This window comes from Rhinolophus ferrumequinum, chromosome 10 (genome assembly GCF_004115265.2).
Source record: "Rhinolophus ferrumequinum isolate MPI-CBG mRhiFer1 chromosome 10, mRhiFer1_v1.p, whole genome shotgun sequence".
NCBI classification, from domain to species: Eukaryota; Metazoa; Chordata; class Mammalia; order Chiroptera; family Rhinolophidae; genus Rhinolophus; species Rhinolophus ferrumequinum.
Window position 1 is genome coordinate 19,185,779 of NC_046293.1, and position 26,210 is coordinate 19,211,988.

Genomic DNA, 26,210 nt, shown 5'->3' on the forward strand with positions numbered 1-26,210 from the left:
AACTTGAATGTTATGCAGGAAAATAATCTGTAAAGTGCTGAGATTAAATTCACAAGAATTTGACAGCAATGGAAATGTTATTAAACCAACAGCTTATTATACTTTGGGAAAAGTAGAGTACTATAAACTTTATTGTTAAGAGATTGCAGTTAACCTCTTGTTTATTAATATGAGATTGTTGCTATTTAAGTAATATGAATGAGAAGAATAAAAAGTAAAAATAGTTGGATTGATTCTTGAGAAATGTAAACAATTCTGAGCCAAAAAGATGGCAGTGTTTTTGAAGGACTATGTTAGAAGCTCTGCTAGGCAGGGAAATGAGTGAACATAATTAAAACTATGGAAGAAAACTGTTATATGGAACAATTCTTTACTGACAACGGGGTAGAGATTATATCTGCCATTACTTTATTATTTAACTTTTAAGTTTAAACTTAGTTTTCTTGCTATTTGGGGATTAATTAAAATCCTTAAAAAAGAAAATCAAAATTTATTACAAATACCAAGCAGATTCTTAAATCCTGGAAAATGTTTTATATAACTTCACTTAATTCTGATGATAAAATTTTAGCATATGGTACTTGTGGACAATATGTAATGTCACCAATTCCTTGGACTATATAAAGAATCAAAAAAAAAATCCAGAACTGCCTTAATAATGCTTCAGTTTTGTACGGGCGCTTTTATTATTAGATTCTATATCCTCAGGGTCTGGCAAATGCCAGATGCCTAATGTTAGTTGAATGAAAGGTGACTTAAAATTGCAACTTTCCAAATTGACCATTAAGAGAAAGTCTGTGCAATATACTTTTACAGTCTTCAGGGGAAATCTAACAAAAAGTCTAAATTATTTTATCAACTATGCCTTAATATTTTTTCATTAAATATTTTTTTTCCATTATTCAGTTCATCAATTATTTAGTGTCTCTTTGTAAAGCACAATTATATTTTAAGTATGAAAACCAGGTAGTTTAACTGAAAAAACTCATCACTGAGATGAAATGGATGGTGAGATTGGGTGGCAGATGAACACGGTGGTGTTAACACTGGCATCGCGTTCATTTATTTTAGCCTAAACAACGAACATCGATTGTGTCTTCTCTGGATTTTCATCGAATGAATCACAACCAAGAATATTTTGAAATCAACACATCTACAGGGTGTACGAGCTTTACTTCCAGCCCTCCTGTGAGTCCACACACCTCTTCTGTGGGAATCACGGAAGTCAAGACTGAAGGAACCGGCCGAACAGGTAAAGCAATTCACTTTAATGCAGCGCTGTTTTTGAACTTTTAAAATTCTAACTCATAAAACCTTTATGAGTTAGAGGAATTAAGAGGAATCCATTGTACAAATTGCAATGTGTGTTCCTCGTTCACCTACATGTGTGGCATGTAGGGTGTTATGATTTTTGTCAGCGTGGATATAACATTCTTTTTGAATATATTAATAGCCGTTTAGTTGTTAGATAACAATGTTGATGATTTAATGCTATTATGGTAGTAAAATACCAGAGACCTAGAAATGCTCTTCTTCCACTGCTATTTACCCCTCTCCACGCAATGGTATCAACTAACTCATTAATATGTGACTTTATTGATAGCTGCTCTGAGGAGAGAGAACCCGTTTCAAGGTTATCTGGTAAGATTGAGCTGGGCAGTGTGGTCTAGGTGGGCTGTCAATCTACTCAATCCAAGGTGAACTTAGAGGACTGTGGAGAAATAAGGCTGAGGGTAAGGGGACGATTAAGGAAAGTGACCACACCCACTAGTAAACCAAACCTGGTTCCACCCAATCAGGTTTGCAATGCTTCCCTTCTTTGGGGTCAAGGAGTTAATAACTGGTACAAAGGACAAAGGACAGAAATATGAGAATGGGACCTAAAGAATATCTTCTCTTTGTATCTAATTAAATGAACTATTCAACTACTTTTCTCCAAAGAGATATAATTTAAAAACCCACTAAATATGATTAATATGAGTTTTAGAATCATAAAGTATTGTCTGTGTGGTATTGCATGTAATCTTTGTTCAAAATGAGTGTGTATATGACTATATGAGTGTATATGCATGTACCTATTTAAGTCCTTTACTCTGACTCTACTTTTAAGAGCACCAATACAAACTTCAAATAATTATTAGCCAAATAATTATTTTCCCCTTAGGGGGAAAAAATGAACAAAACTAAGATTTTTAGAATAATGATTAATGGAAGTGGTTAGATTGATATTCTGTGGAAGGTATAATCCAGTCTTTCCCTGGCAACTTGGTGATATTTATAAAATGTAAATCAAAGTATGCCATTATCATGTATAAAATGCTCAATGGCTTCTCACTGAATTTAGACTAAAATCTAACTCCTTATCATGGCCATGAAGTTCAGTATAAACTTCTGACTATCTCTTTAAGCTAACCTCTAGCAAACTCATCCTGGCCCACATGAGCCTTCTTAGCTAGGCGTTCTGTCCTTGGGAATTTATACTTTGGGTCCTGCTACCTAGAATCTCTGTCTTCAAACTTTTATGTGACTAAGTGTCATTTGGATTTTGGCTCAAATGCATTTCTTCATAGAGGCCTTCCCAGATCACCCTATCTTAAGTAGAGCACTCCCTATGATGAAAATTATAATAACAAAGTTGTAAAAGAACAGTAACAATAATAAACATAATAAACAAATGCTTAAATATTTTAATGTTTAATGTTTTAATATTTAACTTATAAAATTTTAAGTTTTTAATATATTGAATTTAATATCTTTAATATTAATAAACAATAAGTATTTAAGCAAATACTTCACACTATCTGTCATATACTGTTTTAGGTGTTGTGTTCATATTAACTCATTTAAACCTCAAAACTGTTACATGAATCAGGTATTGTTATTTGTAGATAAGGAAGCACAGAAAGAGGATAAATAACTAAATAACCATCCATAATACTAGAGCTGGGTTACAGAGTTGGTGGTAGAGTTCATGTTCTTAACCATTTTTCAACATTGCTCTAGTTTCTTTTGTCAAATCATCATTTTTTTCCCAGAGCTTATTTACTATGTAAAATTACGTTGTTCACTTGTTTATTTATTTATTGTCTCTGGCTTTTGAATAGAACCAAAATCTAACCTTTAACGATTGAAATAGTTTCAAATAGCCTGTTACTATGGTTTCCTAATATAATATGTCACCTCCATGTTATACATCCAAAATTTTAGGGTAGACTGATATTTAGTAATAATATGGAAGGACAATGCTGATTTGTTTTACATTAAAAAAGTAAAACTTTTAGTTGTACAAGTAAAACTTTTAAGGTAGGTATTTATCTACTTGAAAAAGTAGCATTTCATTATCTTAACACATTGATGTTTTGTTATTTGCATGTGAGAACCTTCATATGCAGGCACTACCACCTAGTATGTATTGAAAGAGAATGAGTTCCAGAGTCAGTTCTGTCATTAATTGCCTCGATATTTTCCATCACATCACTTCACTTCACTGATTTCCAGTTTGCTCCTCTGAAAAAGGGAAATAATAGCGACTCTTTGGGTAGTTGTAGTAATAAATGACATTATTTATGTGAATGCATTTTGTAAACTATGAAAACTAATATCCTTCCTTAACATTATCACAATTATTATTTAGTATAATTACTTTTAATATTATTTGAAATCTTCAGTCCTTTAGATTGTAAGAGCCTAATATAGGTCTGTACTTAGGCTAAAGTAGCTGACCTTTTCTTGAATTGAAAGTATAATCTAAATGAACAGATAAATCTACAGTTCATTTTAAAAATGATTGCATGTACAAAAAATTAATCTTGACAAAATGTCATTTAATAGAACAAAGACTAACGACACTTTAAATAAGTGACCCAAAGAATTTATTATAACAGAGGGCCATTTCAAAAGTAGCCTGGATTGTAATTAAAGCTTCCTGTTTGGAAGACACTGTATTATGTAATCCAAGCATCAATTTATGAATAATCAAAAAAGGTGGTTAAAGGGGAAGACCTTTGGGGTTGGACAGACTTGGGAATGTTATGAACGGGTTTGCATTTAACTAGAAAGACCATTCTAGTATTAATATATAGTAGACAGAATGGAGATGAGGTCAAATTGGAGATGGGGAGAAACAGTGCCATTACCGGTGAAAACATGTAAATAGATTTGAGACGTACAAGGAAAGAGTAATTAACAGGTGATGACAACTGAGTGGATGTGTGACAGTGAGGGAGAAGAGTTCAAAGAGGGCTCTAAAGTTTGTGGTTTAATCAGATGAGTCAAATCAGAATGTTGAGAACAAAGATGGCAGTTTACAAAAGTGAAAAGACAGCGAAAGTTGTTTAGGATAAAGAGACAGTGAATGGACAAGGGAGGTATGTTGTGATTGCCTGGCAGCAGTAACAGTCCATAAACTTAAAATTAGATCAGCCAGTGTAGTTCTGTGTTTTTCCCCAACCCAGTTCAGATAGGGGACTGATTTTTACACAGGTTGTGGTTTTGCCAATTGGGTATATTGAAGTAATAAAAGGGCAAGGAAATATGAATGCAAGAGAATGAGAATAATGTTTTACCACATAATTTAAGATGGGGAAGTAGGTGAAAGAGGATAACAAGGGAGCAAGTAATGGTGAAAAATCAATAGTATCATTAGGTTGGAGTTTCCAGTGGGGTCAAAGGATTGCTTGAGTCGAGGTACCAAAGAAGTGGGCTAGAATGATAGGAGGTAGATTCAAAGAGGTAATTACAGGGTCTTAAGACCATGGGAGCAGCTGAGTTAGCCTCTCCCCACACAAATTAGCCTTAAATACTGCAGTTAAATAAGTGCAATATTTAGAAGAAATAGTTGTTTTAAAGAACTATATTTATTTCTACATTGATCTCCATTCATAATATTTAAATTAATCTTTCCATTTACTTAACAAATTATGATCTAGATGAACTTCACCTGAGGTAACCTCTTCTATACTTTGTCCACCCTTCCCTGAGGTGCCAAGACCACTCTTTCCTGGCTGCCAAGGACCCCATGAGAGTGATGTTCCATTCAGGATCTCTCCCTCACGGGGCTGTCTCTGATCTTGACCATCATGCATCTACTTCTCATATGAAACTTTTGAGTTACCTGAGAAGCTATCTGATAAAGTATTTCAGTCTATTTGGTACCCCTAATGGTTTCCAAGGTGTTCTTTTTTGTCAGGTAATTTTTTTTTTTTTTTTTTTTTTAAATAGAGGTGATGAGAGGTGGTGGAATTCTGGATCTATTTTAAAGGTAGAGGCAACATATTATTTGGATGGACTAGATGAAAAGGTATGAGAAAGTGAAAGAGACCAAAGGTGTAACTCAAGGGTTTGGGGGCCTTTTGACCTTTGGTAGGATGGACTTGATAATGAGATGAAGAAGCTCAGTTTTAGACATTTTAATTGAAACACAATTGGATATCCAAGTAGATAAGCTGAATAGGTAGCTGAGACAGTGAATTTTGTGTGTGTGTGGGGTGGGGGCAGAGGTCAGAGGGAAAGGACAGAGTGGGAGGAAGCTATGTGATAATTTTATGTTTATCAAAAGTAACGACTGTCAGTTTTAAAAGACTGAGAAACAGTGCCTTAACCCACAATGAGTGACCTCTGAGTCTGAGCTCCTCAAGGAAAATGTCCTGGCCAGGTGTGTTATAAATTACTGAAGGAAAAGAAACTGAGAATCACCAATAATAGAAGATGTTTCCTCTTTATGGAAAGCTGTTTCCAGAAAGCTCTATGTAGATGAAGAATTTTGTGGGCTAGCACATTTAGGTACCTGCTAACGAAGTTAACTGCCCTAGATAAATATCTCCAGTTTAGTTAGTAGTTTCAAACCATCACTTCCTGCTGGAGAAAACTGATAGAAGGGAGGGAATCTAGAAAAAGAGTCGTGGAAAAGTACTTCTTTCCAAATGGGAGAAGTAACAAAAACAAAACTTTTAAGTGCTTAATAGCATAGAATGCTTTTCTGCAAGGGAGGAGAAACATTAGAGGAGAGCTAAAATTAGAACAGAGAAGGTAGCATGGACCTTGCACACTGCTCAGGGATTTGCAGAAAGGCAAACGAAGGCCTTCCTTTTAATTAGTTCACACAGACTGGAAATAGACCTCCTGAAGCTGAGACAGTGTTATTCCAGCAGCCACTGGGCACAGGTAACTGAGGGGAGCTTTGACCTCCAGCTGGCAGGAAGGCCAAAGCTAGGCTATTGACATGATCTTCGAGCTCCAAGCTGAGACGCAGTGTGAACTGATATGGAGGAAGTTAAGGGTTAGTGCAAATGATATATAATTATATCTTTGAGGTTTATTTTCATTAAAAAATATGCATTAAACAAATTATCTGAATTATTGATTGTTAAATTCAATACTTTAAATTGACCAGGATTTTAGGTAGCCAAAAGGAAAGCATTTTTATATCAAATGTCATATATATATGTAATAGTAAAAATATATTCTTATCACTTCTTGATAAATCATGAAATGCCTCTTCTATACTTTCATTTTCCTCTTCCCTGACTGGTGTCACCTGACTTTTCTCCAACACTTCTGTGCATATTGCATCACACAGAAGGCAAGATAGAGGTTAGTGGATGCTTGACAAACAAAATATTCACTGCTTTTCAATACTTAAAAATATCAAAATGTCTTACACAGTTAGATGTCTGTCAGAACAATGTGGTTTAGTTAGTACAAAGAATCGGTTGGAAACTTAGTATTCTGAGTGAAATTAGTTGAAATAAGACTATTGGTTTATTTGGGCAGCATAAAATAAATACAAGTATACTTACTCAGCATGTGACACTTGAGAATGTGCAGTGCTATGAGAGTAGTGTGAGTGATCTCAGGCAGGGGTCTGCAAAGCTACCAGGGAAGGGACTTTATTTGTCCAAATACGGCCACACTGAGGCCACAGAGGGAGTAAAAGACCAATTGTGCAGGACCGGGTAAGCTCTGTTCAGAATTTTCGTATTTATCCTAAGACCAAAAGAGTCCTAAGAGCAGTGAGAATTCACTGGCAGATTTGTAAGCAGAGAGAAATTATATAATTTCATTTTACTGTCTGATGGCTTCTATTTTTTCTGTGAACTAAAGGCAAAGTCTTCCTTGGAGAGTGACCAAAGAGGGCAAAAATCAGACAATTAAGGAGAGTGGGAAAAGTTTGAATTAGCTTTTAGTTAAACTCCTAACAAATGGTTAGTATGTGGGGCCTGAGGTTCGCAGGACAGAAGGGATAGTAGGATGTAGATATCCCTCCTAGTACACCTGTGGCCTGTGGGTGATGTATTTAGGCCGAGATCATTCCGGCCAGAGCCAGCTCTTTTTGGCCGACTCATTTTAGCTCATCTCCAACTGGTAAATTGGACCCTCTCAATCTGCCACATCTGCCATCTGTCCACCCTAGCCTCTGCTGCAGTCACCTGTCTCCTTGCCAAGCCCGCCTCATGGCGGCCTACTTGGCTTTCAGCCCAGATACCTCCGAGGCCCCCTTCTGGAGACCACGGGAACCTCTGGGTCTCATTCATAAGGACACTACGCAGATCTCAGAAAAATTAATCCTTAAGACCTCACTAGTCCATACTATGTAGAGCTACCAAGTTTACTCAGAAATGGCCATGGCCAGAAACTAGATAGGATTTGGAGCCCAGGTTTCTCTTTCCTTATATTCTCCCGTTACCTAGTTATTACACGATAGCCTCTCCAGGCCAAAGTCTAGAAAGAGAAGTTCAGGACACAGGCCAAACTATTTCCCTATCTTCCCTATTCAAATTTCTCAAAGGCTTGTATGTCCTTTCTCTTCTGGGCATTACAGCCGCAAGTATAGACCTTGGGGAAGAGAGGTTTCCAATGGAACTCAATATAAGAATGGAAATATATCAATGTAGTCTTTGAAAAATATCATCCCTTATAAAACTAAAAGCAATAAAGGAACAAGACAAACAAATAAAGAAACAAAAACTCATAGACACAGACAACAGTTTAGTGGTTACCAGAAGGTAAGGTGGGAAGGGGAATGGTAGAAGAGAGTAAAGAGGGTCAAATATGTGGTGATGGAAGGAGAACTGACCCTCGGTGGTGAGCACACAATATGATATATAGATGACGTATTACAGAATTGTACACCTGAAACCTATGTAACTGTACTAACCATTGTCACCCCAATAAATTTAATTTAAAAAAAAACACGAAAAATGCCATCCCTATTACATTGCGCCAGTGTCACTAAATGAAAGATACATGAACATAACACATGCTTCAGTAATGTAACTTCATAAAGGCTTAATACCTGTGACCATTATTAGTACTTGTACTGCTGTGGTTGCGATAGGTCTAAGCAGACAGCAGAGCCTAGACTTTCAGAATTCAGTCCAAATGCAGAGCAGCCGGATGCTACGAGTCCAGCCAGGCAACCAGAATCTTCATTCCACAGAGTCGCTTAGAACAGGCAGGCGAACCTACTGATGAGCAGCGTTGGAATTTCCATTTGTTCTCTGCTCCAGTCTTATTTGTGCTGGGGTGGAAGGGTGGCAGAACCTGGAACCTGTGTCACTCACTCCTGGGGAGAGCCAGACTTCCACAAGTACTAATCCATCCAAAATTACAGCAGAGGCAAGAGAGGAACTGTTTCAGAGAGTTTTTGCATTGAAATTTTTTTTTCATTTAATCTTTTATTAACTCAATTTTCTCTTGCTTTTACCTTCTGTTAATTTGTGTGAAAATATAACTGCTTTGAATTTTCTTTGCGATTTAAATTCAGTGCTGCATATATCTTCTCTGTAATTATCTTGTCTACTTTAGTTTGCTCCATAGTTTTTCTTTCCTGATTTTCTCTACCAGACTGCTTACATCTCTTGAAAAATCGCTAAATGTAAAATGGTAGAAAAAAAGATAACTAACTATATATATATATATATATATATATATATATATATATATACACACACACACACACACACACAATATATTAAAAAATATATATGTATATATAGTATATATATACTATATATATACTATATATATTTTTAAATATATATGTATATTTTAAAATATACATATATTTTTTTTTTAATGGAGGGGAAAAAGGCTTGGTATTTACAGGTCTATGCTATGGAGCAATCCCCTCTCTACCCTTAGTTGAAAACAGTTTCCTAAGTGCTAGACCTTTCTGTCTGTTCACATCTTCTATCTCTACAGTCTTCTTTTGGGAGGACATTTTCCCCTTTTTCTCTACGTCTGTCTCTGTTGGACTGGTGCCCTGTGTGGTGTGTACCTGGGCCCAACCCTTTAAATGCAGGCTTCTGTCACGCACCATGCCGTAGTGAGCCAGCCCATGACAGAACTCATTCCAGATTATCTCCCCAGTTTTAACTTCCTACCTACTTGATAAACCAGTTGTTCTCTGCTTACCTGGCTATAAGCTGTAGTGATTCTGATGTAGGTAATGTTTGATCTGTTAGCAGTTTCTGAGTGTGGGCCGGAATCGTGTCTCGTGAAGCCGAAGAATGGAAACATGGACCAGGGACAGGCAAAGAGTTTTGAAAAGAGGACAATTTATTAGAGGCAGGAGAAGAGGTTGTATCTCCTGAGCGGGAGGGGTTCTGAATAGGGGGTGCCCCATGACTGAGGCAAAAGCTCTTACTTTTATACCTTCCCTTTGCCTGTTTGGGGAAGGGGAGCTGTTTGGAGAAGGGAATAATTTGAAGAAGGGAACTGGCGCCTTCTAATGAAATCCGTCTACCAGGTTTGTTCTGCTTGCCCATCCTAAAGGAATTAGCAAAGTAACCCCCTCTTTATCGATCAGATCTGCTCCATTTGTCAGGCCAAAAGGAATTTTATGATTAACCTCAAGGGCTTGTTACATTATGTCCAGGAGCGAAGGAGTGATTTCAAACCCTGAAGTTTTAGGATATGACTGTCTTTTCTTTATTCCACCAGGGACCTCCTTGTCTACCTAGGGACATGCTAACTCTCCTGTATCAATTTCAGCTCTTCTAGTTGACTCTTGGCATCTGTGATAAGCAGAATTCTAAGATGGCCGCATGATTCACCGCCCCCTGTACCCATACCTTTGTGTGGTGCCCTTGTGCCACCCCAAGGTGTGTGTGGGACCTGTAACTTGCTACTAGCTAATGGCAAAGTGAAGGGGTATTACTCCCATAGTTAAAATACATTTTAATGGCAAAGATGAAGGAATTCTGAAGATATCATTAAGATCTCTAATCATGTTGAGAGACAGGCTGGCTTTGGAGAAGGAAACCACCAGGAGCACCAGAGCTGCACCCCGAGGCTCACTTGAGCTCGCAGCCCTGGCTAACCCTGGATTGCAACATGGGGGGACCCCTCACTGAGGACCCAGTTAAGACATGCCCAGACTCCCGACTCATGTGAACTGTGAGATAATAGATGTGTGGTGTTGTAAGCCACTAAGTTTATTGTGATTTGTTATGCAGAGATAGAAAATGAATACAATGTGTCACATTCCCTTGATTGAGCAGAAAGAAGACTTTCTTCACCTGCCAAAATTTGGCCTGGAGAAACCTCTCTGATCACTCTAGTCCCTGGCTGTCACTGGGATTATAGACGTGATTGAGAGTGAAGAATTTGAAAACTGCCTCCTTCTCCCCACCTCCCCAAGCCCAGCTCAGTTAAGGCGCTCACACATATCCGTCGTACCATTTTTTTCCATTTAAATAGGTACTAAGTTGTAAAGCTAAAGCTCTAATAGTAAAATCCTAAGACAAAAACCAGAGGGTAGGAAACTATATCAGGGATCACACAGACTTGAAATCCCTAAATGATTGAAGCTTCTCACCAAGGCCTCCCTCCTCCAGGGCTTGGCTTTTTCTCAAAGCAAAGCAGAGTTCATTTTTTCAAGCCGATCTCTGACCATGCCACTGCAGGGTTTAACAACTTCTACGAGTATGTCCTGTCTCTATCTGTGGGAATGTCCAACAAAACCCTTAATTATCTGACTGTAACTTCTAATTTACTTCTACCCAAATACACCGTGTACTCCTAACGACACCGTTCTTGGAGTTCATGGTTCTTGATTTAGAATATCCTTCTGTCTGCTTGGTCTTCCTTTCCATCTATTTTACCTGGTAAACTTCAGTTCTTGTACGGAATGTGGCTAAGTGCAATCTCCTTTGTGAAGTCTTCTCTAACTCCAACAATTCTTTCATCCGTGTTCCCCCCTCAACACTCTTCACGTACCTTTACTATTAATTATTTTATGTCTAAAAGTATTTGTTTATGTGTCTGTAAGCTCCTTGAATACAGAGACCATTTCTCAGTTAAGATGTATCCCCAGCACTTAGCACAGTGATTGACTTACAGTGGATGCTCAGTAAATGGTAAACGAGTGAATAACTGAATGAATGTTTTGTTGGAATTCTGTCCCCTACTATGTGTCTATTTCTATCTATACAATAAGGCCGTACCAGCCTTTCTCTTAACTACATTGCTTTCTTCTGAGCCATGGAGTCCATCTTTCATTGGTCATTTCATAAAATGCCTCAGAGAGAAATGTCATTTTTAATATAAATTTTTGTTACATAGTTGCTCTGATTTCACAGATGAAAAGATAGCAGTTATTTACAGTGGGAGGCTATTCAGTTTGTTTAGATAATTATAAAGTAGTTGATGTAGCATTGTCAAAATCATTCATATCACTCTAAAAAGCAGTATATCTGCAATGTGCACTAATTTCTAATTTCCTTCCCCTGTTTATTTTAGTGGACCAATATCTAAGTCTTAATTTAAAAAGTAACAGGAAAAACTCTAGTGATCTCTGTTTTTTCACAAGGTCAAAACAAGGCATATTATAACTTTTTATTTCTTTCCTAGAACTGATTTCTTTACCACTGCTTTTGCTAATTTCTGCATTTGCCAACTGTTTGGTTTAGAATATTGTATTAGAACCTGGATCCTTGAAAATGGGAACTTTTAACATGTTAGCAATGATCAAAATCCAATGTATAGAAAGAATCCCCCTGACCAAATTCTAACCTCTGGCAAGCAGTTCACAGGACCTGGAGGGAGCTCTCACTTTCATGTGTATGAGTTTTCCACAGTATTGTTCTCCTTCCCTAGGAAAATTAATGGAGTAGAATAGGAAGACAAAAATGCTGCAAAGAGTCAACATTTATTTCAGAGTGAAAGATGTAATTTTTGTATGATCCCTTTTTTTAGATCTGAAACAAGTCTATTGTATATGTGTGTTCTTTCTGTTGGCACAGATGTCTGTGTTCTCTTTATTAACTCAGATAATCAGGAGTTGACTATGTAAAGATAATGATAGATTTCAAATTTCCTTCTGGAAAGCACTTAGCACATATGAAAGGAAGGATTATTACCTAAACAGATCTTTCAGTTCTTAATAATTAGCATTTTGACAAGCTGTTGTCTTAAATGAAGGATTTAGATCATATATTACATAACTTCAGAGTATTTTTATATATTTTTTTCTTGATTTGAGTATCAAGTAAATAGGATTCATTTTCATTTAAACGTAAAGGAAACCTTCAGCTCTGTTTTAGTCTTCTAGTCTACTGATGTGCTGTAGGCCAGTATGCTGCGACTCGGTGTTATTTCTACTATTAATTATAATCCTCTGGAAGAGTGTAACACTGCAGTAAATAATATGTCAAGTTCTCCAGGCTAAGTAGTTTGCTATATACTAACAATATATTTGTTCCCTGAAGTTGCCATATAGAAAATGAAAACTATGAAATCTGAAACTGTTTTCTAAGACCTGTACATAAATGTTAGTCAAATAACTTTTTAAATGACCAGACTTTCATTAATTAACTTGGGGGGAAAAAATGTATGTCACATACAAATGTTGGAACCAAAACATCTGTAATTTTTAACCTCCTTTTCTTTATTCATATAAATGAAGTAATTTCTATCTTATTGTTGCTGCTAGATAGAAAAAGTGTCCCCACACTGACATTCTCAGCAAAGAGGGTTGGTCATGTGTTCAGCTTTGATCTCTCTTGCCTATAACATGCACCATTCATCCTCTATTTACTGAGACTTACTATGCAAAGAAACAAGCTAATGGCTTTGGCTCATATAAAGGAAGGAAGGAAGGAAGGAAGGAAGGAAGGAAGGAAGGAAGGAAGGAAGGAAGGAAGGAAGGAAGGAAGGAAGGACGGACGGAAGGAAGGAAGGAAAGGACGAAGGGATGAAAGAAAAAACTAGAACATCAAATTCAGAATAAACCTGAATTCAAAATATATCTCCATACCTCATATTTGATATATTCCTTTTCAAGCAATTATTAGCTATTCTTTAAAATTCATCTTTAATATATTTATTTAAAATCAGAGGTCTGTTATTAGATAAGAGCTGGTGTCATATATTCATTGTACTATCTTAGCAATTTCAAGCATATGAGCCATTGTGATTGAACCCTTAGTTACTGGTTGGCTATAAAATAAACTATATATAAGCACTACGTAAAAATTAGTTTTATTATCAAATTTATTAATAACACGAGATAGAGAAAGTTCATTCATTCATTTAACAAATACTCATTTAGTATTTACAAAATGCTAACATCCAGGCGAGATACTAGGCATACAAGAATGGAAAGACGTGGTCCCTTCTCCAACAAACTTTGTGGTGAGCAAATAATTAAAGCCCAATGGTATTACATTGGAACAATATGAACTTAGAGATAGGAGCATATAAATTTTCCTAGGAGAGTCAGAGATGGTTTCACAGAATAAGCAATGCTTGTCCCATGACTCGAACAATGTATCAAATGGATATTGAAGCAATAATGGGGAGGAAGAAAAGGAATAGAGAAAGAGGTAGAAAAAGCAGAGAGCCTTTGGAACCAGAGAAATTTGGGTGTAAGTCCCTGTTTTGCCATTTACTGTGATATTTAGGTGAATGATAACCTTTCAGAGACTCTTCTTATTTCTTTTGAGATCATGTAGAAGGCTGCACCTAGCGTAGAACTTTGCACATGGTAGGCAATCAATAAATATCGACCCTTCTCACCTACTTTGAGCCCCACAACAATAGGACTGATAGTATTGTCAACATTTTCAAGGTGAGGAAAGTAGGTTCACTGTGGTTAAAGAAACTTGCTTAAGGTCACACGACTAGTCAGTTAGTGCTAGAACTAGGACTAGACCGCTGTCTTCTGACAAACTTACCCACACTATGCTGCAACAAGGATTCCAGGCTTTTCCCATGCATTTAATTATTTACTCAGCCAATAAACATTTCTTGAGCACCTACTAAGTGTCAGACACTTACTGTAGAGATGATATAGTGGGAAACAAATAGATAAAGTCTGCTCTCGTTGAGCTGAGAGTCCTAGAGAAGGCAGACTTTATATCAGCAATTTCAACATGTCCCAATGTGTGTTATGCAAAAGCATAGGTGCTCTGGGGACATGTGTGACAAGAAGACTTACTCTAATCAAGGACGTCTGGGACATCCTGTGACGGGAATTAATGTTACCGTCAGGACTTAAAGAGTGAGCAGGCGTTATCTGGACAGGCAGGAGAGAAGATTTTTCCAAACAGCAGTAGGTTTGGCAAAGATGTAAGTGAGAACATGATATGTTCAAGGAACTGAAACTGATCCAGGACAGCAGGATCAGGGCACATGAGTGAAGGAAAGACAAGAGAAGATTCTACAGAGATTGGCAGAGACGAGGTTGTAGAGGGCTGCACAAGCCATCTTAAAGAGCCTGGATTTTATTCTAAGGGCAAAGGGTGTTGCAGTTTTCTAAAAAGCCTGGGGTGGGGGTGTGTGGGGTGGGGGAGGATTGGGTCTGAAATCTGAATCATTCTTTGCTTGACGGGATGGTTGCCTTTTTTCAAATTTCTCAAAGGCTCTAACAGGCTTGCTGTGGCCGTAGAGAGAAACCACCCGAGGTTCTAAACAGCAGAATAACTGATTTGCATTTTGCCAAATTCACTGTTGCTGTGCTGTAGCTTCTTGTAGAGGGGATGAGAGACAGTATAAGTGAGACTTGGCATAGGTGAGTCAGTGGCGGCTTAGATCAGGGCTGTAGCTCTGGGGAAGAAGAGAAGTAAGATGTTTAAGGTATAGAATTTACGGGACTTACGATGCTAGAGGGGAAGAGGCTAGGAGGACAGGGATGCTTGAGCAGAAAACCATAGGAGCCTCAGGTACCATATTTAAGACTTTAATGTTGACAAAAAGCTACTGGAGTTATTCGACGATGGGAAGTTCAAAGCTGAAATAGAGTATACAATAAAAGCATTTGAAAGTCTTTGGGGCCAGCAGGCATGACATTACATTTAAAGTATTGGTTCCCTGTCCTCCTCTCCTTTCCTCTGCCTTCCCCTCCCATTCCATCCCTTCTCTTTCTCTCTCTCTTCCTCTTTTTTCCTTGCTGGAAAAGCTGCATCCCTTTGATAGTTTCATTTTACTTCTTAGGCCATTGTATATTTCCACTTGGCCAAATTTGTTCCACAGGGGCATTAGTTGTTACCTTTCTTAAGTTTTAATTTAAAAGGGGGAAAAACTGTAATTATGAAGAAGATTGGGCATGTGGGCACCTGATTCATTTCCCTGGATGGCACCATGACTCACCCTCATTAAAGTCGTTTTACTTTGAGATGACTGATGCCTTATCCGTGTTGAATTTTCTATGCCTGTATGTGACAATAAGATATTGTTTCATGGGTCATTCAGTGCTCTTCATCTCTACTATGAGTCAGCTGTTTTGCATTTCAAAACATTATCCTGCCTACAATTTAGCCTCCTTATAAATTATGCAGGAAACTTCTACCAACAACAGATTCTCATTTACTGACTTTTCAGATTTGTATCTGTAAAACATGTTGTTGTTGTTTTGCTATAATTTAGTCAGCAGTTTTATGGCCAACAATAGGTACTGTGTTATTTGTTTTATCATCATTGTCTAAACATCAGAGATGCCTCATTAGATAAAAACACAATCATCTGAAAGCAAATTCAAATACTGATGATTAAGTCATAGGAAAAGCCCTCCCTTAATCTTTTGTCTACCTCTAGTGACAATAGGTTTCCTCCCTTTCACGTTCAGCCTCCTGGAAAGAGTTGTCTATACTTCCTGGACTCACTTTCTCATCTGTTGGTCACTCCTCCAAAACCATTCCACTATTGCACTGAAATCTTAGATCCCCAGGATTGTCTCTTCCTAAATATAATGGATGATGCCTTTATCTAACTTGACCAATCTGCTTCACTTAACCAGTGAAACCTGTGGCTCTGTGACACCACACTCTCCCAGCTTTCCTTCTACCTCTCCAGTCTCCCTCTTGGTATCCCTTTGTGAGTATCCCTATCTCTGCTCCCTCCTACCAGGTTACTAGTCTTCAGGGTTCTAGACTGTTCCTCTTCTCTCACTCCGCAGACTGCCCCCTGGCTGACTTCAGCCACTTATATGGCTTGATTGCTCAATCATATGCTGATGTTCCTGAAAGTTTTATCTCCAAACCAAACCGGAGTTTGAAACCTGGACATTCATCTTTCTCCTGGACCTCTCCCCACTTAGATGTCCCATAGGTACTTCAAAGTCAATGTCTGCGTTAGTTTTTCAGGGCTGCCACCAACTCGGTGGCTTGAAACAACAGAAGTTTATTTTCTCACAGTTCTGGATGCTAGACATTTGAAGTCAAGGGCAGGGCATGAGCAGGGCAGTTCTACCTCTGAAGGCGCGCAGGAAAACTCCTTCCTTGCCTCCTTAGCTTCCAGGTGTTCCATGGCTTGTGGCAGCATAACTCCAATCTCTCTTTCCATCTTCTCATAGCCTTCTTCTGTCTCTATGTCCTTTCCTCCTATAAACTAACCAGTCATTGGATTTGGGGCCCACCCTAAGTGCCTTTGTTTATTTGTTTTGTTTTTATTGTATTATAAGCTTAATGATCATAGAGATTATGCCTTTTTACTGGGATCTCAGGCACCTAGTACAGTGTCAGTAAGTGAATTATTGCCTAATAAATATTTATTTAAGAGAAGGATGAAGGATAAAAGTAAAGCAATTAGTCAACAAGAACTAATCTGAAAAAAATGGTAAGGAAGCCAAAGTAGGTTTAAGTACACATTTTTAAAATGTGGCCAAAGGTAATTTTTTTCTAGTTAATAATAACAAAATACATTAAGAATCAGTCAAATCTTATTTTAAGCTCATTCAAAATCTTCTCTATTGTAGCAACAATCCATTGTTCCATAGATACTAGGAAATATAATTATGTGCCCCACTGCTCATTTCTTAACTGGCTCTTTTACCCCTCCTTTATTAATGAAAAAAAGTTCCCACTTTTGTTGATATTACATGATATGACATTGTTTTCCAAATACATGTATTTCTCGAACACATCTCTAAAAAGTACAAGATTAAGCAATTACTAGCATTCTAATTACCAAAAGAGAGAGAGAAAGACAATAGAAGAAGAAAAGAAAAGGAAAAAAATGTATACCCTAACAAAATGTATACAGATGTCAGTCTGAAAGAATGAAAGCACCGATTGTAATTTATATCTGCTTTTGTGAAACATGTAGCCCTGTCTACATACATAGCTGATGAAAGCTCTGAATATTTAGGTAACCAAGAGCTTAGAAGGGATAAGACATGCAGTGCTGTATCTGCTTTGCCAATGGTAATAACTTTTCTCCCACGAGAGGGTCTGCGGTAGGCCCCCGTGCTTGTAATCATTGGAAATGTTCTAGGTTTAACTAAATCACACTAGTTCATTCAGGTGTTGATGAGAAGAGAAGTAGGAGTGCCTCACTTTCTCACAGCGTTCATCATGCAGGCTGATAAGGATTCCTCTAGATCAGGGGTGTCCAAACTGCGGCCCGCGGGCCAACTGCGGCCCGCAATCCATTGTTAATTGGCCCGCAGCAAATTCCAAAAATATATTTAGTTTACTTAAATAAACCAGGTGAGGCAATACGTACTTCACTTCTAGTGAGTGGCCCGGCTGTTTGTGTATTTTACTGCATATGGCCCTTGGTGAAAAACGTTGAAAAAAGTTTGGACATCCCTGCTCTAGATGGTTAATTGCATTCTTTGCAAGAAGGCAAGTCCTCCAAAAAAGTTTGAAGTATTAGTATTTTGCTCTACTTGGCATTAGTGCTCCTTGGTGGTATTAAATCCGTACAACTTTCAGAACACATAATTATAGAATTCACTAATTAAACAGAAAAAGTCAACCAAATTAGATTTAGTTAGGAACATGTTTTGGCATAACCCAGTGGGTCTGCTTAGATTTATTGTCACTAAATCATCCTAAGTAGACCCTAGCACTCACAGCTCAGTATTTATTATTCTTCATCTATTTTTAGTTCATTTTGACAAATTCAAAGCAGAAGATTCTAGCTTTCCCCGTATTGTGTGGAGGCCTCTGGATACTTATGTAACCACTTCTAAAGCCTTATGAAGAACTTTTCTTTACTCAACAAGATTCATTTTTTAATTCCAAATAATTTTAAAGTAGTTAAAACAGTTTCCTTCATTTCAGCAATAAAAGTTGTCATTTTCAATTAGATGTTTGTGAGGACATCTCTATTGTTATTAAGCAATGTTCTAGTACATGTTTTGTATTATCTCATTTAATCTTGATGACAATAGCACCTGTGTAGGTACTACTCTCACCTGTGATTAACGGATGGGAACAAAAGCACAGAGCCTTTCACTGACTTGCCCATATTCATATGGCTAGAAGAGAGTGGGAATGGGACTATTTTCTGTACATTCTGTCTTGGAGTCTGTGCTCTTAACCACCATGTTATCCTGTCTCTCAATCATCTTACATCATATTTGTAAAATACTTTAGAAAGTACACCACTTTCACCTACTATAATTGTTATTAGTTCACATAAACTGGATCCCTTATTTCAGAAATCTTAAGTGTAAATGGATCTAGAGAAGCAGACCTTTACTTTTTCCAATGCCCCCAAATGCTGGCAGTATCTCTGTGTATTTAGGAGGTATGTGATAGAACGATTCTTTTCCTATAATCATACAGTATTTATGGAGCACTTCTTTCACTCCAGTCACTGTTAGGCACTGAAATACAGACATAAAAGTCTCAGCCCTTACCTAAAAGGAATTCAAAGTCCAAGAAGTTTTGCTTCATGGAGAGAGAGATAAAATAGTGTCTTTAGCTTAGTTGTCTTTTTGTTTGTTTGTTTGTTTTTTACAGATGAGTTCAGGTTCATAGCTTACTCCTGTCACTCATTCAACAAGTGTTTGTTGAACACTTAGGGCATGCCTGCCACTGTGCTAAGGGCTGGGTACAGCAGTGAGCCAGTTTCTCACTTGTTGCTGACAAGGGAAGGGAAGACATGTTTGGTAGTTTCATGAAAGGGATAAGGTGATATGCCAGCTCTCGGATGAAATGCCATTGCTTCTATACATCTCCCTCTACTGCACATACCATCTGATGGCCATGTGCAAAGTTTTTCCTTAGCAACATCCCTATGGATTGTCACCAGGTAGACCGTAGAACTAAACCAGGTAGTTATGTGTCAGACATTATGTAGGGGTCGTTCTTATGTATTAACTCACTCAACTCATATGCTGATTCTCTCATAGTTATTATCACCAGTTAACAGATGGGAAAACAAAAGCATTAAGTAAATTTCCATGGTTTATGGTAATAAATGATAGTTAAAAACGGATTCAAACCAATTTTGACCTCAAATTTAGACTTCCTGGTGGAAGCTAGTTAATTTGTTGTTGTTTTTTTAATCTTATGTACAAGCTACAATAAAGCTGAGTAATGAAGGTCCAGAATCTGTTAAGTGTTAAAAAAAATGGAATTAAATGTGAAGTCTCTTTTTAAGTTAGAAGAGATGTTACTATTACTATGCAACTAGTCACCCCAAAACTTAATAGATTAAAACAATAGGAATAATTATGACTCAGGAATTCAGGACAGGTCTTCACTGGTTGATATTGTCTCAGGGTTCTTATGCAGTTGTAGTCAGATGGTAGCTGGAGCTAGAACACTGTGGGGCTGGAGAAGATGGAGACTGGCCATGTATCGCCTCCATGAGATTTCCATGCACAGGCTTGTTCAGGTTTCCTCAAGGCATGTTTGTCTCAGAGCAGCTGGGCTACTTTCATGGTGACGCAGGGCTCCATTGCCAATGTTCCAGATCAGATGCAAGATGGAAGTAGCATTGCCTTGCTGACCTAGCCTCAGAAGTCATACAGCATCACTTCCGCCACACTTTATTAGTTATAAATTAGTTACTAATCCACCTACATTCAGTAGGAGAAATATTAGACTCTACTTCATGCTGGGGGAGTGGCAAGATTCTAGACGAACATGTGGCTCTCTCTATAAAATACAGTTCTTCCTCTAGCCCAACAATTTACATTCTTACCACAGGCAAAATGTATTCACCTCTCCCCAATATTCTTCAAAAGCTTCATTCCATTTAGCACTAGTCTCAGGCTTGAGGTTCATCATTTAATTAGTCCAGGTGCAGTTGAGTCCCCTAAGGCAAGATGCCTGAAGCAAAGCACTAGAGTACCAGTCCTCTTGGCAGAAGTCCAGTGAACTGAAGAGACAGGTGATCTGCCGTTCACATATTTATCATCTAATCAAACAAGCTTAGATTACCTACAATAAAAACTTCCATTAAAGGGAGATGGAAGAGCCATCAGTCCATAGAAATTCTGAATTCCAGTGAGGCATATATTGCCAGTTCTGTGAGTAGGGCTCAGTTCTACTCTCTGAGAGTTGTTCTCCATGGCTCTTGGCTCTGCCCTCTGGCGCCTTATCCCCTCTGAGTCATCCTTTTTTTGTATAATTAGCAACCTGTGTATAAAACTAAGTAATCTTTTCAGTTTGATTCTTGCCCACACTAGTTCTAGCATCCAAAGACACCCTTTCATTTTATACTATTTCCGTTCCTTTTATTTTTAAACTGGCATTGTTTTCACCAATATAACTCATAAAAACTCTGTGGGTTTTCTATAAATCTTATTGGCTGTCATTCTACTCGACAAAAGTTATGGTCACAAATCTTTTCAAAATAATCCCTTCTCTACCTTGGGTTCCCTATGAGTCTGCTGAAGGACAACATTCTTAGATACTTAAAATCTCCATCTTGTTTAACAGAGAGCACCTATGAGGCCTGCCTTTAAGACATGCAAGAGCCTTTCGTATGTCTTATATATTCTATGAGGTACAGCCTTTGATCTTTCCAAAGTCTTGCCAAATGATCTTGCAGTCCCACCTAGATTTAATCTTTGGCTTGGGGCTCTTTTTCAGTTAGATAATTGTCTGACATCTGGCGAGGCTGGGAATGGCCTGAGTATTCAGGTGTACAAATGGAAGTTACACTGCCTTTTCAAGACCTATCTAGGGAAATTGTGTACTATCATTACAAGCAAGTCACAGATTTGCCAAACTTAAGGGGACAGGAAATAAGCTGTACTTCCTAATAGGAAATTTGCAAGATTCTAGAAGACCACGTGGAATGGGAAGTATTGTTGTAACTGTCTTTGGAAAATGCAGTCTACCTCAAAGCCTCGCTATAATATGATGAAGCATTTTAAAACAAACTGACTGGTATTTAAAACATGCAAATTACTTAAAAGTAGTTACCCTGGGAAGATACATGCTTTTCCCTAAAAGTTTACTTTTGTGTAAGTCATTTTTTGGAACTCAGTTTTTGGAGTTCCTTTAGAAAAATTAGAAAAGATTCATTATGTCTGAATGCTATGCACTACCATCAAAATTTATTGATGAAAAATAAATATTTTTTATGATAGTTTAATTTTCTTTGCCCTGGGTTTAAGTTTCCAAACAATGGAAATGTCACTGATGATGTCTTTGGGTCCCAGGGATTATAGTCCACAGTGTTTTCCTCAAGTGTTTCTTCAGATACCGTCACCCTGCAAAAGCCAGAGTATAATAGAAAGCTTATTTTGTTTAAGAATGATATCCTAAAGAAAAATGACAAAGTGCTTTAAATCTTCAACTCTTCATTTCATTTAAAAGTTAAATAAGATGTGGTGGATGGTGTTATGTTCGGTGAAGGATGTCTTAGATTAAATGAACACGTAAACTTCTCTCATCAAAACAGTCATGTTCGTGGTTTAATCATCCAACCCGGAGCTGGAGTGGAATTCAGGAGTGTGTTTCCTGGACAAACTCTGCAATTAATTAGTGTGACTTCTTCAAAGCCTTTGCAACTTCAGTTTAATTTGCTGAAATGAGGGGAGATGGGGCTGTCATCAAGAATTATTTATTGCATATCTTCTACTTACCAGGCACCCTTGTACAATTTAGTGGTAAAGCAATTTTAATCATGGCACGGCTCGTTACAGGAGAGTAGCACATAACTTGGACCATGCAATGTACTTTCATACGGAATATTTCTAAAATTATTCAGTGTGATCTGGACTATTAGGTGACTTCCTTCTGAGGGGGCCTGTTACAGATACAGTGGCAGGTACAAAGCAGTAATCAGGATTCCTCTTTGTAGCAGAATCTCCTGACAAAATATTTTGAGCTTTTTATATCTCACCATTTCCACAACCCCCTAAATGAAAGCACTATCTGAACATCCCTGGACAAAGTGAGTTTGGAATTAAAACAATTATAAAAATGCCCCTTCAGAACAACCATTTGTTTATGTTTAAGAGCTGTACTCACACCTGAAAGTGCACCAGAATCCAGAGGAAAAGCACATAAAATTCCCAGATGGTTGAATTTTATGCTAAGGGATTTCAATCAGCATTTTAAAATGTCATTCTACCCATGTGATTTTTTTTTCACAGCCTCAAACTTTGCATGAAATTGTTTTTTCATGTGCGCTAAGTTCTGATGAATGTCCTGAGGTCATAATTGAGTCAAGAAAGAAACGGTTTTCTATTAAGCAAAACACAAAAGTTCAGAAGTTTATTTTGTACAGCAAGTGGTTTGACAATCCGTGTATTCATCTGTCATTTCTCTAATTTGTGGTTGAGAGCATTTGAAATGCACACGTACGAAATTCCTTCATTTAAATTTCATCTTTGGTTATACTTCTTATGTTACTTCCACGTGACAATATTCAACATTCTAGTTCTTCATTTTCTTGGTATCTTTACCACTAACATCTAAGGATTTAGAGGAAAAAGGAGGAAGTCAAAGTTCCCTTCTTAGGTCCTAGAAATTTAGATGTATAACTTTTACTTAGTTTTCTCTGTCCTACCTGTACTTTTCCTCAGCAGTCATATATGCAAAGCAATTATTCCAGTCACTTCTCCTTCACGTTCAAAGAGTTAACTACAAAGTTCATCTCTGTCTCACTTAGGAGTTATCATATTTAAAGTTTAGTTTATTTCACTCATATTAGAGTTTTAGTTTATTATACCTTTGTAAAATAAAATAACACAATTGGAAATGTGATTAGTCATTGTTTTGCAGATTTGAGTCAGGGAATTTGCATTTAGGATTTAGGAAACTATGATTCTATTACTATTAATAACAATGATTACTTTTATTGAGTTCTTACTATGGGTGAGTCACCAAGCTAAGTACATCATCTTATCTCATGTCTCCAAGGATTCTAGGAGGTAGGCCATATTAAAAAATCAACATTTCACAGGTAAAGTAAATGAGTAATTTCCCAAGTCAGCAGTAAGAAAGTGGCAAACCTGAGGGCTGAGCTCAGATGTGTCAGGCTCTAAAACCAATGCCTGTAACCTCAATGAGATGTACCAGTGATTCTCAACTGGGAATGCTTTTGCCCTCTCCCCACTGGGAACATTTGACAACTGAGAGGCTTGCTACTGGCATCTAGTGGGTACAGATTAAGGATGATGACAAATATCCTACAATGCACAGGACAGTCACACACAGCAAAGAATTATCCAGCTCCAAATGTCAATAGCACCAAGGTTGGGAAGCCCTGGTATACTCAGACAACCTGAAACTTTGACTTTGTTTACCACGTAGCCTTCAAGATAAAGTCTATCCAAGTTTATAGACTCCAGCTGAACTTGACCTCATTGACTCTGGTAAAGAGTGTGTTCTATAGTTAAGTAACCATATTTATTCTTTGACAACAGAAAATACACGTTAAAATTTTTACAGACTTTTGAGTTACAATTTAATCAAGGTCAAGAAGCCAAGTCAAGTTTGTATTAAATTTACATTCAAAACTAATAAGCAACAACATTGAGCATATCAGAAAGGCAAAGGTGTGTGAATTTATATCTTTTAAAGTGAAATGAAGAAACTGTCCATTGCTGTAATTTTTTCAGCTGGAAAAATCACTATTTTTTTCCATTGATTTATATATTATCCAGAATCTTCTATATTATGTAAATCATATATTGAGTTCTAGATAGTCCAAAAAATGGTCTCAATCAGTACAATCGTTAGACTAAAACAACCTAGTTTAGAGCAGAGATTCTGAAACAGAACTGGCCACATTGTATAAATCCAAACACCTCACAAAGCAGACTGTAGTGCAGCTGACATTTTTATTGTATGGCTTTATCTAAGGAAGCAGTGCATTGATTTACTTTCTGGCTTAGTATTCTTATCTCAAAGTGGACCAGAGTTCCAATCCATTTCTGGACTGTGTGTCCTTTCTACTTTTTTGCAGAAAGTCTCCATTCTTTAATCCAGTCCACACTTTATCAAAGTCAGGGATTTCTTTCTTCCCTCTCCAGATCACTAAAGAGGCCCAACTCCTTGGTCTGGATGTATCAATTAGGGTTGTAGCATTACAAGCAACAGACATCAGCAAGATCAAAAAACAAGGCTTCAAAACGAACAGTAACTGGAGCAACTAGGGATAGCCAGGGAGCAGAGACTGATGAAACAGTCTCTTCAAAATGCCATTGTTGAGATAAATCCATTTGAAAAATCTTCAATCTTTGTGTCACTCAATTCATGTTCCATAGAGTATCTGAGTTTCCTTGGTTGGGCCAAATCTGTACTCTAAGCCAGAGGAGAACAGAGCACAGTGATTGAGACTCTCATTCATCTCATAGGGAAGGGGACATTGCCCAGAGAAAAATCGCGATGTTACTAGATGAAGGAGACTTCTAGTCAAGCAGAAATAGTAGCTTTAACTACAGTACATTCCTTTTTTCATCTCCCAATTATCTTGAAACCCTGAGAAATATATTTTTGCGTCTTCTAAGCTTCATACTGTTTCTCTTGATGCTTCTACCAGTTCTTTACTATCACATGCACATAATGGCCTATTCCTGCCCTCTCCTTATATTACCCCATAGTTCCCCCGTTTCCCTACTGCCTCCTGCTCTGTGGAAATCCAAGGATAGGAATTGGGTATCTATAAAACTGTACAAAGACGGGGAAATTTAATAATTGTCTCCTTGGATATTTGAGAAGGTGTTTTTCACATCATATTTCATGGTACTTCAGGATTCCATGCTGTATTTATAAGAATTATATTTGGTTTTAGGGCAGACTATCGCTGTTATATCCATTACTGATTTCAGTGTCACCCAGAAATTCAGGAATAAAAGCAGGAAAAAAGAGTGTAACCCACCATAATACAGAAGGCACCCATCACAAGGGAATGCAGACATTAAAATAGTCTGATGAGACATGATTCTTAATTTCATCTGAAACCCTGGCCATGGTACCAGAGTAGAAATGTAAAAAGCTGAGAAAACCTGACACAGTGTACTTTTGCGGTAACACGTATGCGGAGCCAGATTTGTCATATATAAAAATAACGTGTGTTGAGTACTGTGTATGCATGTATAGAACCAGGGGAGGAATTGGGGAAGAAAACCAATATGTAGCAATTTTTTCATGTATGATAAAACCCGATTTAACAACCTTGTTTATGATTTGAAGTGATGAGAAAACATATCATAAAATAACATTTACAAAGAAAGGAATTTTAAAAGCAGAGATAATGAAACATTTTCTCTCTATAAACATCTTATTCTTCCCTGAAATCACAAACAGCTGCAGTATATTTCGACTAATTACAACTGAATCATAGGAAACACAGCATGATAAGAACCCTAAGTGGTATCGGTATGGTGCAAGTTGATTTAAAATGCTCAAGTTCAATGTAATTCGGGTGTTATTCACACTTGGGTCATCAATTTTAAAGAAATAATACTAGTGTTAATTTGGGTCATTTGCTAATGTAGCTAAATATCTTTAGCCCTGTGGAATATTTTAATAAATGGAAAAGCATTATTAGTTCAGATGTTGCTTATTAAG

General features: G+C 37.4%; 1 protein-coding gene across 6 annotated transcripts in view; it reads left to right on the forward strand.

Moving 5' to 3' along the window:
* Positions 1–26,210, forward strand: part of ANKS1B (ankyrin repeat and sterile alpha motif domain containing 1B) — a 914,119-nt gene that overhangs the window by 365,288 nt on the left and 522,621 nt on the right. For all 6 annotated transcript variants that reach the window (XM_033118713.1, XM_033118715.1, XM_033118712.1 and 3 more), the window contains exon 12: positions 1,072–1,252. In XM_033118713.1, the coding sequence (XP_032974604.1) occupies positions 1,072–1,252 (181 nt within the window). The remainder of the gene's footprint in view (positions 1–1,071; positions 1,253–26,210) is intronic.